Here is a 17415-nt window from a genome sequence, read left to right on the forward strand (position 1 = left end):
GACAACCCCGCAAGGAAAGTAATACCCAGGCTGGAAATAAGGACACATGGGCCATGGTAAAGGATATGGCCTCAGGGAAATGGCAAGGTCCGTATAAGATACTAATATGGGGTCCAGGGTATGTTTGTGTCTCCACAGGAAAAGGGGACGCTTGGATTCCCATTAGAAGGATCCGTAGGTGGAAACCGGTGTCGGAGACGATGGAGACACCGGAAGCGACGACCCCGGAGACCCCAGAGAAGGACCATGCACCACCTGAGTCTGCTGCTGACAGCTTTAACCTTGCTGCCCAGAGAGGAAGCAGCACTCATCCCAACCACTGACATTGCTGCCCACTCCATCTAGGCATCTCCTTTCAGCGGCTGAAGGAGGACTTTGGCATCACAAACCCAGGACACATGGGGGGAGGTGACCAACTTTTCGCCTGAATACCACAGGCTTGGCCGTTGAGATCCATTTGCATGACTGAGTGGGTGGTGATGTGTAAGGCGCCAGCACTGAGCTACTTCTCTTAGAATATGCTTTGGAATTAGTGATTGCCCTTCCCCTTGTTGTAATTCAGCCATTTAGTTTCATCTTTGTTTTGTTGGATGCCTCTCTTTGTCAGTTGTGCTAGCTGCGGATTTCTGTGTAAATGAAGCTCTTGTTGTGGGGTACTCATATGCTAAAGGCCTTCCTAACCCACTCAGCCTCCAGCCGCTATTTGCTCTAGAGCCAGGTGTGCTCTGCGCAAAACAAAAAAGGGGAGATGTTGGGGATGGAAGCTCAATTCCATGTGGACAGTCTCGGGCGGGTAAAAGTGGGAACTTCTAAATCTTAGAGTTCTCATGAGGCCCCCCAGAAAACAGCAGGGAATCGAGGAGTGAGACCGAGCTATCTCGTGTATTTCCGCCTCTTCCCGTGAGAAACGTGATGGGAGAGAGCTCTCCCCGCCCTCAAGATTGGCCCGGGTCTGGGCACACCTATTGTTATCTAATAGGCACGGTATTCAGGTGCAAACTACATGGCCGGAGAGCTTAATTAGGGTCAGGAAAGCCTGAAGGCGCTCTTAGCGCGGAGGGGCCCTGACAGGACAGAGGGCTCCGTTTTTCCTCTCTTCGCTCTCCCCTCCCCCTCTCTCCCCACTTACACTTCTGCTTCCAATCTCTTATCATAAGATCTTTGCCTCCTTGGGAGATTTTCTCTCTCCCTCCTAAGGAAGAGCTTCCCCTGCACATGTAACCGAGACCCTGAATAAAGCTTAACCCTTGTTCGACTCCGGAAAGTCTCTTCTCTCATACGTTTATCCGGTTTGGCCAGCCGAAGACCTGTGATAGAGGTAAGGTAAGACTCGGGTAGCCCTTAGGCCTCTAGGCCTGGCACCAACTGATATTAAATAATATGAATATGCAATGGACCTAGACAACCCTGTTTCATGACTTCCTCCAACTCCATTCAACAATTCATGAGTAGGTAAGAAAGAAGATGGATGGTAGGAATGATTCAAGATCAGGGTTTCACAAAACATGATCCTGGCCAAGGGAACAAGGAACAAGGACTAAGGAACAAGGGACTTCAATCAATCACTTAGTGAATAAATATTTTATTAAGCACCTATTATGTGCCAAAAACATAGGCACCAGGGGCAGCTAGCTGGCGCAATGGACATAGAGTATCAGGCCCGAAGTCAAGAAGACCTGAATTCAAATGTGGTCTCAGACATTTACTAGGTGTGTGACCCTGGGCAAGTCTCTTAACCCTGTTTGCTTGAATTTTCCCATCTGTAAAATGAGCTTGAGAAGGAAATGACAAAGCATTCCAGTATCTTTGCCAAGAAAACCCCAAATGGAGTCAAAAAGAGTTGGACATGACTGAAACAACTGAAAAACACCACCACTACCAAAGCTGATGAAATCTCCCAGCATCATGAGTTTCCAGGTCTCCAGAGTGGAAGAGAATATACAACTGAATTGGTTCACTAAGGAGGAAGAGAGAAGAATATGGCTATGGCAGAAGTGATGATGAGAGAAAGTACTGAGGGTGTGCCAAGATGGCAAATAAAAGTCAGGAAATTGCGTGAACTTTCCCCAGTTTCCCTCAGAAACAACATTAAATAGAGCCTCTAAATAGATTTTGGAGCAACAGAACCTACAAAAAGACAGGGTGAAACAATTTTTCAGCTTTAGATAACTTAGGATTTCAGAAAAGGTCTGTCTCACTTGGGCAAAAGTGGAGTGCAGCCCAATGCAGATCATGTCCAGGAAAGCCAGTAAGAGGTTCTTAGCCACAAAACAAATCAGTAACCGAGGCCCCTAGGTCCTGGCTCAGCAGCCCAGTGGCACAGCAGGCCAGCCCTAGCACAGAAGGCCTTGTTTGAACCTTAGTCTAATCAGCTTCCAGCCCCAGCACAGAAAGCAAACAGCCCCAGACCCATGCCCCCTCACCCCACAATAGGCACAATTAGGCCAAGCTACCCCAGCAGCACAGTGGGCAAGTCTCCAGCACCTGAAGCTCCTGTGCAGAAGGCTAGTGACCAGGCCCCAGTCCCCCAGCACAAGAAGTTTGGTGCCCCCTATGTCCCAGTAGCAGAGAGCTCAACTTTAAAAGCCAAGAAACAGGCAAAAAAGAACCTTGATCATAGAAAATTACTATGGTAAGAGGGAAGATCAAACACAAACTCAAAAGAGGACAACACTGTCAACGTACCCACATCAGAAACCCCAAAGGGGAATATGAATTTGTGTCAAGCCCAAAAAGTCTTCTTGAAAGAGCTCAAAAAGAATTTTAAAAGTCAAATAAGAGAGGTAGAAGTAAAATTGAGAAAAGAAATGAGAAGTATGCAAGAGAGAGTCAACAGCTTGGAAAAGGAAGGACAAAAATTGACTGAAGAAAACAGTTCTTTAAAAAATATAATGATCAAATGGGAAAAAAAAATCCACTGAAGAAAACAATTCCTTTAAAAGTGGAATTGAATAAATTTAAAAAACAGGTACAAAAGCAAATTGAAGAAAACAATTCCTTAAAAAGTAGAATTGGGTGAATGGAAGTCAATGACTTTATGAAACATCAAGAATTAGTCTAATAAAATCAGAAGGATGAAAAAATAGAACAAAACGTAATGGAAAAACAACTGACCTAGAAAACAGATCCAGAAGAGATAATTTAAGAATTACTGGATTACCTGAAGCCATGATCAAGAAAAGAGTCTGGACAGAATCTTTAAAGAAATTATCAAGGAAAACTGCCCTGCTATCTTATAACCACAGAATAAGACAGTCATCGAAAGACTCCACCAATTCCAAAATGAAAACTCCAAGGAATATCATACCCCATTTTGAAAATTATCAGGTCAAGGAGAAAATACTGCAAGCAGTCAGAAAGAAACAATTCAAATATCAATAAGCCACAGTCAGAATTACACAGGACTTAGAAGCTTCTACATTAAAGGATGAGAGGGCTTGGAATATGATATTCCACAAGGCAAAGGAGCTTGGATTACAACCAAGAATCAACTACACAGCAAAACTGAAATTTTTATTCAATGAAATAGGAGACTTTCAAACTTTTCGGATGAAAAGACCAGAACTGAACAGAAAATTCAATCTTCAAATACACAACTCAAGTTGTATTTACATAAAAATGTAAACAAACAAGAAAGAAAGAAAAACACATTATTCAATAAGGTTAAACTGTTTACATACCTACATGGGAATATGTACTTATAACTCTTGAGAACCATATCTCTATTAGGGCAGTTAGAAGAAATATATGTTGACAGAGGGTGTGCGTATAAGCTGACTTTGATGTAATATAAAAAAAATATATTAAGGGGTGAAAAAAGGATTGTGCTGAAGAAAGAGGAAAGGAGAAGGCAAAATAGAATAAATTACATCACATGAAGAGGTAAAAAAGACATATTACCATAGAGAGAAAAAAGGGAGCAAAGTGAACACTGTTTGAACCTTAGTCTAACCAGATTTGGCTCAAAGGGAAAAACATACATACTCAGTTGGGTATAGAAATTTATCTTACCCTGTAGGTGAGTAGGAGGGGAAAGGAGAAAGAAAAGGGAGTAGAGGGCCTGTTAAAAGAGAAGGCAGTCTAATATACATGGAAATGATTGTACTGAAAACAAATAAAATAATTTAATAATAATAAAATAAAAGAGAGGGAAAAAGGGAGGGCAGAAGTAGGAGGGGAAGGGGAAAGAAAAGGGAGAGGAACTGATAGAAGGTAAGTCACACTGAGGTGGTGGTCAGAAGCAAAACTCTGGTGAGGAGGGACAGGGTGAAAGGAGAGAAAAGTATAAAGAGGGGGAAAAATAGGATAGAGGGAAATACACAGTAATCATAATTGTGAATGTGAATGGCATAAACTTTCTCATAAAACAGAAATGGATGGCAGCATTATCTGGATTAAATCTGGATTAAAAACCAGAATCTTACAATATGTTGTTTATAATACATGTGAAGCAGGGAGATACACAGAGAGTGAAGGCAAAAGTCTGGAGCAAAATATACTATGCTTCAGCTAATGTAAAAAAAAAAAAAGCAGGTATAGCAATCCTCATCTCAGACAAAGCAAAAGCAAAACCTGATCTAATTAAAAGAGATAAGGAAGGAAACTACATCTTGCCAAAAGATACCATGGACAAATGAAGCAGACTAAATATATATGCACCAAGTGGTATAACATTCAAATTCTTAGAGGAAAAATTAAGTGAGTTACAGGAAAAAATAGCAAAACTATTCTAGTGGGGGACCTCAACCTCCCCCTCTCAGAACTAGATAAATCTAAATAAACAAAGAAAACAAAACAAGGAAGAAGTTAAGATGAATAGAACTTTAGAAAACTAGATATGATAGACCTCTGGAGAAAACTAAATGAGAATAGAAAGGAATATATCTTTTTCTTGGCAGTACATGGCACCTACACAAAAACTATCCATGTATTCATGTATTTAAAAACCCCATAATCAAAGGCAGAAAGGCAGAAATATTAAATGTATCCTTTTCAGATCACGATGCAAGAAAAATTATGTGTAATAAGGAGCCACGAAAAGAGAGATTAAAAATTAATTGTAAACTAAATAATCTAATCCTAAAATTGAGTGGGTCAAGCAATAAATGATGGAAACAATCAATACCTTCATCAAAGAGAATGTCAATAAAGAGACAACATATTAAAATTTATGGGATGCAGCCAAAGCAGTACTAAGGGGAAATTTTCTATCTTTAAATGCTTACATGAATAAAATAGAGAATTATAAATAATATAACACAATATAATACAATGTAATATAACACAAGATAATACAATATAATATAATCAATATATAATATAGAATGAGATCAATGAATTGAGCATGCAACCAAAAAATCTAAAAGAGGAACAAATTAAAAATCTCCAATAAAAAACCAAATTAGAAATTCTTGAAAATAAAAGAAGAGATTAACAAAACTGAAGGAAAGTACTAAGGAAGCAAGATCAGAGGTCATAGTAAAAACAAATAGGTTAATGGGACTGTGACATAGGAATAAAACAACAAGAGATTATGACTGGACAAAGGAATTTCAACATTCTTCATCACAGAAGAGTGTACCTATGTGTACCTATGGAATGGGAAGAGTAAGTCATGGGAGTTCAGCAGACTGAGGAACTGGGAGGGTAAGGTGTATGAGAAAATATTAACATATTTTAACATATTAAACAACACTGGAAAGAATGGGGCCTGGGATATAATGTCATCTAGGGAGAGCCAGGTCTTAGTGAGTGGCAGAAGATGGAAGAAGCAGTAAAGATGTCTAAAATGAAGGAAAAGTTTGCTAATTATAGAAGAGAAATTCTGAAGGGGTCAGTTGAAGGGGCTAGTAGATTTGGAATGGGATATCAGGGGTTGGGGAGAGGGGACAAAAGGGAAGGAAAGAAATACAAGAGCCGCCATCAGCGTTTGGGCAGTGGGATTTTTGACAGTTAGAGATTCAGCATCATAGGGACAGACTAAAAGGAGGTAGGAATTTGCCACCCATCAAGGAAATAAGTACAAACAGAGTACAGGTGGATAGGAGGAGCTCTACAAATGACTTCAAGCCAATAGGACACTGAAAATCTGGATGGACTCAGACCTTTGGAGTTCCACTTGTAGCATGATGCCCCATTTGGAGCCTGACCACCGGAAACAATAGTCTGATCTGATGAGTTCTGGAGCAGTCCCTGAAAGCCCCACCCACGCCCCAGCCACCACCTGGCCTGACCTGGATATGGAGCTAGTGTCACCGATGATAAGAACATATCACCATGGTAACATCCCCAGATCTACCTCATTCCGTTTTATTCTTTTCCTTCCAGTGCCATCTCAGAATGATCTTATTCAGCTGCTTCTTATAATAGGTCCCCCAAAAGGTCATTTTCCTCATTTTGCAATGCTTTAGCCTTCTCTGAAACAATTTCAATCAAATTACAATTCCAAATATGTCTCCTATATAACCACGAGTATCTCTTTCCAACACAAAGGAGATTTTAACTGAACACAAAAGCGCTCTTAGCACAAATAGCTTATGTTTTCCTACAAATATAAAATCATTTCCACAGATCCTACCTCAAAATGTCCTATAAAGGTATTTTACGCATCACACTTTTTAATCAAGGTGACACATGAATTAAACTAGATTTCTTTAAATTAGGCCTGTTTTAAGTAGGACAATTAAAAGTACTTTTTTCAGGATCTGAAAAATATGCAAGTCCAAAGGAAAAGTTTTTGTAGTTCAGTTCCCACAATCAATTTAGTTTCCTCTCCCCGAAAATGAAATTCTATGCTTTTGAAAGCTTTAAAACAAAGTGACAATTGTGAGGGGAGCAGACAATTTGTAATAATGACCATAGTAACTTTTCTTGCTTTTTCTTGATTTTAGCCATGAGTTTTCACACACTGACAAGATTAATGGTTTTGCCTTTCTTTGTATCCCCAGTGCTTAGCACAGTACTTGGCATATAATAAACTCTAATAAATGCTTATTTTCTGACAAAGTGATGCCACATTTTTATAACAAAAATATTCACACTTCTGCATCTTGTCTCTGGAATAAATATTTGACACCGGCCACAATAGGTCTTCATAATTTAAAACTGAATCTACTGTAAAAGATGATATGTTTAACTCTCTAATTATGGAATTCAATTGTCTTTTCTCAGCTCTCATCCTTCTTGACTTCCCTTGATCAAGCCTAGGTCTCGATACTGCTAACCACCTGCTCCTCTTGGACCCTCTTTCTTCCCTGGTTTCCATAATTATGCCTTTCTTTTTTAGTCTCCTTTGCTGGATCATCACCCATCTCCTGCCTCTTGGTGCTCCCCAAGATTCTGTCACAAGCCATCTTCTCTCTTGTCTTTCCACATTATGTTTTAGATGTTTTCTTACCTCTCACAGGTTCAGGTTTTATTTCCATACAGATGATTTACAGATCTATATATCCAGCTCTCAATTCTGAACTGAATTCCAGACATCTCCTGTCAACTGCCCATAGAATGGCTCCTCCTTGCTGTACCACAAACATCTCAAATTCAACATCTCTAAAACCAAATTCATTTTATCTATCATACTGAACTTCCACCACATATCCCTAGTTCACTGGAGGCCATCCTTCTCTCAGTTACTCAGTTTTGTAACCTTAGAGACTATTCTTTCTCCCAAGTTCCAAATTCAAGAAACTGCCAATTTTTTCTGGTTTTACGTCTACCACATCTTTCATATAGATTCCATTCTCTCCACAACTCTACAATTGGGTCTGCATCACTGAGACTATTCTAGTGATCTCCTAATTGTTCTCCCTGTTTCTAGTCTCTCCCCTCTCTGATACAATTTATTTTTGAATCAAAATTCTCTGGCCCATGTCTGATAATGTCATTCTTATGCTCAAATGCAAATGGTTTCAAATCCTGGAAAATTCTTCAAGGGACCATAAACAGAGAAGTCCAGCAAATATCTAGAAAGGGAAACAGTGATGACAAAGAATCCACACGAGTTCACCATTCATTCCAATTCATGCCAGACCAACCTCATTTCCTTTTATGACAGGTAACTAAAATAATAGTTCAGGGGAATGCTGAGGATATAGCTGTTAGCAAAGTTGTCAACAAAGTATTTCATATTATTCTTGTGGGGAAGATGGAAGGATATGGGTTGGACAATAATACAATCTGATGTATTATGAAATGGTTGGACAGTCAGACTCAAAGAATAGCAGACAACATGGCAGAAGGTTCCTAGCTTAGTACTCCACGGATCTATGCTCAGTCCTATGCTGTTTAACATTTATCACTGACCTAAATAAAAGCATAGATAGTATGCTCAACATATGTGGAGAAGACACAAAACTAAAAAGGATAGCTAACACACTGGATGACAGAATCCAAAAGCATCTGGACAGACGAGAGTACTGGGTTGAACATAAGATGAAATTCAATAAGGAAAAATATAAAATCTTACACATGGGAACAAAAAAAATCAGTTCCACAAATGAAACTTAGAAGAAGCCTGGATAGACAGCAATGATTTTGAAAAGGATCTGGGGATTTCAGTAGACAACAAGCACAGTATAAGTTAGCAATGGGATGAAGCGGCCAAAATGCTAATGCAATCTTGAGCTGCATTAGGAAGGGCAAAGAAAACAAGAACAATGCATCCCACTGTAACTGCCCTTATCAGACCTCATGTGATATTGCACTCAATTCTGGGCACCATAGTTAGAAGGGCATTAATATGTTGGAGAACGTCCAGAGGAGGACAATGAGGATGGTGAACAGCCTCGAATTCAAGACATAAGAAAACCAGTTCATAGAAGCCTTTCCACAGTTGTTAGTGATCTCTCCCTTCTCAATTTTCCTTATTCTGTAATCATTTATGTACACATTGTGACCTTCCATTCAACTGTAAGCCCCTGGAGGACAGGAACTATTTTGTTTTTTATATTTCTGTCTCTAGCATCTACCATGATGTCTTGCACAAAATAGAAATTTAATAAATGGTGGCTGAATTATACTCCTTTCTCTCACACATTTTAAGAAAAAACAACCAAGAATACTTTTTCTCCATATAACTTCCTGCGTACACTCTAAACTTGTTTTGAAACAGCAGTCAAATTTGGCAGTCAAGCCTTTTTTATAACATCAAAGTAATGAGTTTCAGAATCACAGCATCTTTGATTTGAAAAGGACCTTGAAAGTCATCAAGCTCAACCTGGCTTCATCCTAAAGAAAGGCAGGAAATGAGCTAAATTAAAGATTTAGCCACTAGTTAAACCAAAGAGTGCATTAGCACATATACTATACGTGCCTGTTACTGGAGAGGTTGGTCACTGTGGTAACCACTCTGTCAAAAGAAAAAGTCAAATGAGCGGTTTCCAAAAGGATTTCTAATTCTTCCATAAAATGTAAAAATAGCAAGCAATTATGGTCTTTCTTTCCCTTTTTCCCAAAGGTCCTTAAGCCCCCAAACTAAAGTTTAAAAATAAATAAAATCCTAAATGCAAACACTGCCTTTTAATACTTTTCAAATAATTTCTGTCTTTTCTTACATGCTGTCATACAAATCTTTACTCCCTGAATCTCACTGTGAAACTCTGCTTAAAGGTTGTTTTTTTTTCCAATCTCGGTGACACTTTTCTGAATACTGAATTCTGCATAAATTTGTATTAATTAACTATTCTTCAATAAGGAACTGAAAATCACAAAAATTAATAACAGTATCACAGGTGTAGTAGAATATAGCAGTTATTCAAATCACTCTGCCTAGTCCTCTCCAGATGTTCTGTAGTAGAAAGGGCACTGAACTTCCAGTCAAAGAAACTTGGATTCAAATCTTAGCTCTACAAGTTACTGTAGGCTGTGAACCTCAATTTCTTGATCTATAAAATGGGAATAAAAATCCTACCTAGCTCAAAGGACCATTGTAATAAACAAATGAAGTACTGTCTGTAAAATGTTTTGTTAACATTAAAAACCATATAGATGTGTTATTATTTACCTGTCTGAGTTTCTTTCCTCTTCTGGAAAATGGTTATAATAAGACCTGCACTATGTCATAGGGCTGTAGTCAGTCAATCAATAAGCAGTTATCAAGCCCTTATTATTATAACTGTGTCAAGTACCCAGGAGACAAAGAAGGCCCCTGCCCTCGAAGTTCATACCATTGTAAGAGGGAGACAACATGCAAATAATTATGCAACACTCCTAAGATATATGCAATATAAATGGAAGATAATCTCAGTGGAAAGCACTAACAATGATGGACCAGAAAATGCTTCCTGCCCACCTAAGAGCAACTAGGTGGTACAGTGATAGAACACTAGACCTGACATCAGGAAGAACTGAGTTCAAATCCAGCCTCAGATACTTACTAGCTATGCCATACTTAATTTCCCTCAGTTTTCTCATCTGTAAAATGAGACTAATAATAGCACCTACCTCTCAGGGTGACTGAGAGGATCAAATGAGACATTTAAACAGCCCTTAGTACAATGTCTTGCACTTAGTAGGTGGTATATAAATGCTTATTCTCTTCCCTATGAGCAGTCTTGAAAGGAGCCAGAGAAGCCAGGAGGTGGAGCTGAGGAGACAGAGCATTCCCCCAGGCAAATGGCATGGAGCCTGTGGAAAAAAAGATCCAGAATGGGAAAATGGAGTGTCCTGTGCAAATTACAGCAGGAAGACCAGTGTAGCTGGATCACAGTGGAAGGAAAAGAATAAAGTATAAGAAGACTGGAACAGTAGAAATGGGCCAGGACTTTAAATGCCATACAAAACATTGATTCTGGAGGGAGGAATGAAATCCTTTGTAAATCTCAAGGCCATATGTAAATGTAAGTATTTTACAGCAACTTACTTACGGAATGGAGCCTACAGTCTAGAATGAGGATGACCTGAGTTCAAATCCTGCCCCAGTCATTTATTAGCTAAATGTGTGATACCAAGCAAATCCCTTAACCTTTTTGCCTCAGTTTCCTCATCTATAAAATGGGGATAATAATACTTCTAAAGAGTTGGTGTGGTGATAAAATCTGATAATATTTGTAAAGGGCTTTGCAAACTTTAAAGAGCTACATAAATGCTAGTTATTACTGAACTGTAAGAGAGGGGGGAAGTAAAAGCACTAACTTTAAAAAAAAAAACTATTTTGAAAAATGGCATGAAATAAATAAGAGGCAACTTGTCCTAGTCAATTTAGGTCAGCCTTGGAGTCACATGCCCTTCATCCAAGTCTAGTCTTTGACTGAGTGTTATCACAGGAAGGTCAGAAAACTTCTTACTAGCGGATGTAAATTTTAGTGTAAATTGTAAATTACAATTACTGTAATCCCTACTACTGGGAGAGGGCAAAGATTGGTGTATAGTAGACTGTACAGTGTAGTATATAGTCTAGGTGTATTGTAAGAGTTCTGAAATCTAGAATTTTGAATTGTAGTCAATTCAGTGGATGTCCACACTAAGCTGCCTTAGGAGAGGCTCACACGCCCACATCAAAAAAGGGCTTAATTAAAGCCTTTGTGCTGTTCTGGTCATGAGCAGCCCCTGCGTTTCCCTCAGGATAAGGAGACTCAGTCTCAAAAAATCCAAAAATAACAACAAAAATCCTTGTAAATTTCAGAAGTTGCCAATCTCCGTTATTGGAGGTAGTTTCCACACAGCAATTCCAATTGGAAATGTGGAGGGGAGACAGTTTGCACAAGGAATCTTGTGGGTTGCAAACAGATGCTTAACAAATTCTGTAATGCCTTTTATATTTTACTAAGAAATCTTAGGGCAGTGGGAAGGCTCAAGTCAGCTGGATGGCTCTAGGGTAGCTAAATGGCTGGGTGGATATAGCACTAGGCTTAAAGTCGGGAAGACCTGAGTTCAAATTCGACCTCAGTCACTTACTGCTATGTTATCCTGGACAAGTAACTTAACTTGTGTTTGCATTAGTTCCCTGGAGAAGGAAATGGCAAATCACTCCAGTATCTTTGTCAAAAAAGAAAACAAACCGATAGTCAGTATGGCCCACGGAGTCCTGAAGGGTACATATGACTGAACAGCAAGGAAATTCTCATTCTTAATCCATGGTGAATGTGAGCACGAACAACTTTCCGAATAAGCAGCCATGCCGGGGTACTAGTGTTGCCAAAAATTAGTAACTTGTCCAGGCTTTCCTACACCTCCAACAATTTTCAAGCGCTGTTGGGAACTACCCAGCTAAAATCCTAAACGTATTCTCAGTAAAGTGCAAACCAACCCCCCCAAACCTAGAAAGTTCTGTGCCCTCATCCTTCCAACAAGACCCACGCCCGGCCCCAAGGAGCCAAAGTCCATGGCCGGACCACACCGCGGGCAGGGGACTGAAGCCCTTCCCCGCACACGCTCGCACGTCCCCGTTCGTTAGGTGCACGTCATGCAGAAGCCCAGAGGCGCAGGGGCGGAGAGGCTCCCCGGGGCTCCGGGACCTCGGGGCTGGCCCGGCCTGGCAGCCGCGGGCTTCGGCAGCATCCCCGGCGCGCACGGCGGCAGGCGGGCGACCAGGCCGAGCCCGTGCGTACCGTGTTGGACAAGGAGATGCCCGTCTCCAGGCGCTGCGCTCGCAGCAGCAGTTGGTTCCCGTCGTCCAGGAAGTTGTTGACCTCGGCGCAGCTGAGCAGGTGAGGCAGCTCGCAGGGCTCCGACAACATCCCGAAGTAGTTCTGGATGGTGGTGAGGATGAAATGCTTCCGAACGTCTGCCGCTCCGGTCGCCATGATCCCGGCGGGGAAGGAGGGAAAGAAGGAAGAAACAAGGACGAAGTTCGGAGGGAAGTGTAGGGGACGGATCCGAGCTAAGGCCGAAACTCGGGCTCCGGGGTGGGGGCCTGAGAGCTTAGCGGTTGCCTAGAGCCGTCGCTATGGCGACTGATCACCACGGCTGCGCAGAAAGCGCCTCTGGAGCGCGCGTGTAGGAGCGCGCACGTGTAGCAGCGCGCACGTGTAGCAGCGCGCACGTGCAGGAGCGCGCATGTGAACGAGCGCGTCCGCCCAAAGATGAAGCCGATCGACTAGCTCGGAGCTCCTCCGCAGCTATCGATCCTGCGCAGCTATCGATCCTCCCCGTCCGGCCTCCATTCCAACCTCGGCTGACTGCAGTTAGGCGGTTTCTCCTCCGGATTCCGAGCAGCTTCTTCCAATCCGGTGTCACGCCTGTCGATGAAGTGTGCGTTTAGTTTATCCTTACAGTGCGGTGTGATACACCACTGAAAGGCCTGGAAAACAGCGACCGCGCCTAGCCATGGCTTGGTTAATACTTGGTAGACACCTAGGTTCCCTGTTGATCTTTTTGTCCTACCAGTTTTTTAAAATATCTAATGTTTTCTCCCTTTTTTTAAACGACACCTAAATTTTCCCCTCTATCTCTTTCTCTCCCCATTTCCAAAGCGCTGTCCTTTATAACAAACTTTAAGAAAAAGGAAAAGGAGGAAGGAAAAATAATTCAGAAAAACGGAAAAAATCTGCTGCTAGACACACCGGTGGACCCCCACCCCCTCAAGGGAGCTGAAGGGAGGAGAGGTGTCTTCTCATATCTTTTGGAGGGACTGGGCTTGCTCTTTTTAAGTTTACAAGGTTTACGTTCAGCTGCTTGTGCTTGTTTTGTCCAAGTCTAGTTATTGTGTACGTTTTTTAAATTTTTATTTAATTTTTTATTTGTGGAATAAATCAGAATATTTTTAAAAGAATTGCACATTTATGTTGTATCCTGGCACTGCTTACTCCACTTTGCATCAGTTCATGCAATTTTGCCCATAATTCTCTGTAAAAGTTTTTTTCTAGTTTGTTATAACATAGTAATATTCCATTATATTCGTGTCCCATGATTTATTTAGCCACTCCCCAATCAATGGTGCGCAACTTTTTTCTCGTTCTTTGCTACTCCCTCAAAAAAAGTTGTATTACCAGCTTTTTAAATGAATCTGAGTCCCTTTGTTTCTCTAGTTCTCAATTTCCTGATATAGTCTAGGCAGACTGCCACATTTAAAATTAGTTTAAAAAAATGATTTCTAAAGTCCTTTGGTTTCTCTATATCCTTTAGTCAGTTCTGTACCATTCATTCCCACTCACACTTGCCTTCTTCCCCAGCCTTACACACATAATTTCAGAGGCAAGAGCACCTATAAAACTAGATAAGCACAGCCTGTGGTTGAAACTAGAAATATCAGGATAATTACATTAAATAAGTCAGAGAGATTTGAGGAAACAACTAGATATGATCCATTTTGCCTCTGTTAACTACTCTGCCTTTTTAAAGTCCAACCTACCTTTCAGGGCTTACATTATTCCCCATCCTATACATTAAGGTCCAGCCTCTAAATCCTTAAAGATAATGATCACCAACCTTAACTTCCTCTTCAATGAGTAATATACTTCCACACAGTCATTCCCTTCCCATTCCATTGATTCTGAACCCCAAGATGCCACTATTCAAACTTCATCTTAGCCCTACCACCACTAACATCTCCTTTATTCCTATTCCCTTCAATCCAACACCACTAATGTCCCATTCTAAAGCTACCTACCCTTTCCACTGTGCTCTTTGAAATGTCTGCTCCCTGGGTAATAAACTAATTTTCATCCTAACCCATTTCCTTTCTCATTCCTTCCATCTTTTTGCAATCACTGAGACCTGGTTTCCTCTTAATAACAAACTTCCCTGGCCACCCTTTCCAGCACTAGATTTATTTTTACTCATACCTCCTTATTCACTGGTCTTGGTGAGGCAGGTGAAATACTCAAGATCCCCATTGTCACTTTCAGGCTTTCCTCTACCACTATCATTCAATAATCTCTCTTTCTTTAAAATTCATATAATCCATATTTGTCACACAATCAAGATTCTGGTGATTGTTGTCTACTGACCTCCAGAATATTCCCTTTCCTTCCATGCTAAGTTCAGTGCTTGGTTCACAGTCTTTTTTCCCCAGCAACTTCATAGTAGGAAATTTCCAACAGATGTTGATACTCCCTTCAATACTTTTGCTTCCTAGTTCCTCAATTTACTAAATTCCCATGACTTTCTCCTCTACCTCACCTCAGCTAGACACAAAAATGGCCACATACCCTTGATCTTGCCATGCTCTAAAAATAGAAAGACGATGTTCATGAACTCTGAAGTTTCTTTATCTGATTATAATTTTGTCATCCACCTTTCCTCTGCCTTGAAACCCCAAAATCAATTCTTCATTGTCCCTCTACCCTCCAGTTCCCTCCCAGGTTTTGTTTTGTTTTTTTTAAAGGCTATCACACCTGATGTAACTATAGTCTCGTCCCTTCTCCATCTTGACCCCTTGGTGAACCAATTCAACTTTAAACTATCTTCTCTTGAATCCCTTACCCTCTTATTTTATGACTTATTGTGTTCTACCAACCATTTGCCCCTTACTCATGTGTTACCAAATGAAGTTGGGGATATCACAAAACCAGTCAAACCAGATCCACTACAAGTTTATGTTACATAATCTCAACTGGGCCCTCACTCCTGTTAAGCCATCTTTTTACATCTCTCTAACTTACCCACTATTCTAATCATCATGGTGGCTTTTCTAAACCTTTTCATCCCTCCTCAAACCTTCCATACGTAGCTCCCCTTTCTGGGACGCTTGTCTAGGTTACAGCCTAAATCGTGGAATACTGGTTTGTGCTAGCATTGACTGGAGGAGTTTTCAGTACTTGCTGTCTCCTTAGGAAAAAAAATGTAGGCCATTCACCAAGAACTCTCTTCTCCCATTCTCCTCAACTCACATATTCCAGATGCCTTTGCCACTATCTCCACCTTCTTCCCTTCTCCATGCCAAGACAAACCCCTCTATGTGTACAAGTGATCCCATTCCATTTCATCTTCTCCAGTATATTTCATCCTGTATCATCCCCACTCTCTCATTAATTTCAATCTCTATTTACTGGCTGCTTCCCTAATGCCTACAAATATGTCCATGTCTCCCCATCCTCAAAAAACCCTCACTTGTTCAATTCATCCCCGTTTGCTCTCATCCTATATCTCTTCTCTCTTTTCTTGCTAAACTTGAAAAGGATGCCTCTAATTAATTGTCTTTACTTTCTTTCCTCCATTCCCTTCTTAAATACCTACAGTGGATAGAGCACCAGTGCAGGAATCAGGAGGACCTGAGTTCAAATCTCACCTCAGACACTTGACACTCACTAGCTCTGTGACCTTGGGCAAGTCACTTAACCCCAATTGCCTCTTCCTGGGTCATCTCCAGTCATCCTGATGAGTATCTGGTCACTGGATTCAGATGGCTGTGGAGGAGAAGTGAGGCTGGTAACCTGCACAGCCCTCCCTCACTCAAAACAAAGTCAAGTGCAAGTCATGTCACCATTTCTCTGATGGCATGGTCTTCTTTGGCAACAAAGGACGAACACACACACACATACACACAAATACCTGTAGTCTGATTTCCAGTGTTATTCAGCTGAAAGCGCTTTTTCCAAAGTTATCAATTATCTCTTTTAAAAAATGTGTTTTTATTGACATCTTTTTTTTTACATAATCATGATTATCTCCAAGTTCCCTCCCTCCTCTTCCCAGAACATCAAACCATATGATCTCTCTCTCCCCCCTCTCCCTGTCCTTCTTACTCCTATTCAACCAAATGATTAGCAAAATAGAAGGAATGAGAGTCCCAGATCTCACCCAAGGGGAAGTTCCCAGAAATCTCTCATATAGAAATTTAGTGTTCTCATATAGTAAATTTAATCTTTTTTTCTCAACACTCAATCTTGTTGATTTCTCAGAAGCCTCTGACACTGTTGATTAACACTCTTCTGCTCAATTCTCTCTTTTCTCTGGGTTTTATGTCAGTGCTCTGTCCTGGATATATGACAAATCCTTCTGTGTCTCCTTTGCTGAATCTTTATCCACTTCATGCCTGTTAATCATGGGTCTGTCTTGGACCCTCATCTCACTTTGGTGATCTCATCAGCTCTCATGGATTTAATTATCATCTCTATACAGATGATTCTCAGATTTGTCTATCTTTAATCTCTTTGCTGACCTTCAAATGCCTATTGGATATCTTAAACTGGATTTAAAATTCAACGTGTCCAAACCTGAGTAATTATTTTCCCCAAAAAACCCTTCTATCTCCCTAATTTACCTATTACTTTCAAATGTACCAACATCTTCCCAGTCACCCAGGCTCTCAACTTTGGTGTCATCCTCTATTGCTTACTTTCTCTCACCCCCTATATCCAATCTGTTGCCAATTTCTGTCATTGCTACCTTCATAACATCTCTTCTAGCTGGAGGGCAGGAAAGTTAGGTAATTTGTTCAAATTCACAAATGGTGGAGTCAAGCTTCAAACAGTGCTTCTAACTTCAGATCCAGTATTCATTCCATGGTACCACGCTGCCTCAGAGTAGGATTTAATA

The 17415-nt window shown here is 40.7% G+C and overlaps 1 protein-coding gene and 2 long non-coding RNA genes across 8 annotated transcripts in view; 2 read left to right on the forward strand and 1 right to left on the reverse strand.

The window, feature by feature from the left end:
- Positions 1–13499, reverse strand: part of DYNC2H1 (dynein cytoplasmic 2 heavy chain 1) — a 413209-nt gene extending 399710 nt beyond the window's left edge. For 5 of the 6 annotated variants that reach the window (XM_072611238.1, XM_072611237.1, XM_072611239.1 and 2 more), the window contains exon 1: positions 12546–13499. In XM_072611238.1, the coding sequence (XP_072467339.1) occupies positions 12546–12740 (195 nt within the window). In that variant the 5' untranslated portion in view covers positions 12741–13499. Of the gene's footprint in view, positions 1–11996; positions 12431–12545 lie in introns of those variants that run through there. The other variant, XM_072611242.1, reaches the window with a different exon arrangement.
- LOC140505353 (uncharacterized) overlaps positions 10528–17415 on the forward strand; it is a 38451-nt gene continuing 31563 nt past the window's right edge. Inside the window, exon 1 of the long non-coding RNA XR_011967462.1 lies at positions 10528–10835. This is a non-coding gene — a long non-coding RNA (uncharacterized lncRNA). The remainder of the gene's footprint in view (positions 10836–17415) is intronic.
- LOC140505354 (uncharacterized) lies at positions 12924–13705 on the forward strand. The gene is made up of 2 exons (XR_011967464.1): positions 12924–13282; positions 13410–13705. It is a non-coding gene; the product is annotated as an uncharacterized lncRNA (long non-coding RNA).

Source organism: Notamacropus eugenii, chromosome 5 (genome assembly GCF_028372415.1).
Source record: "Notamacropus eugenii isolate mMacEug1 chromosome 5, mMacEug1.pri_v2, whole genome shotgun sequence".
Lineage (NCBI taxonomy): Eukaryota > Metazoa > Chordata > Mammalia > Diprotodontia > Macropodidae > Notamacropus > Notamacropus eugenii.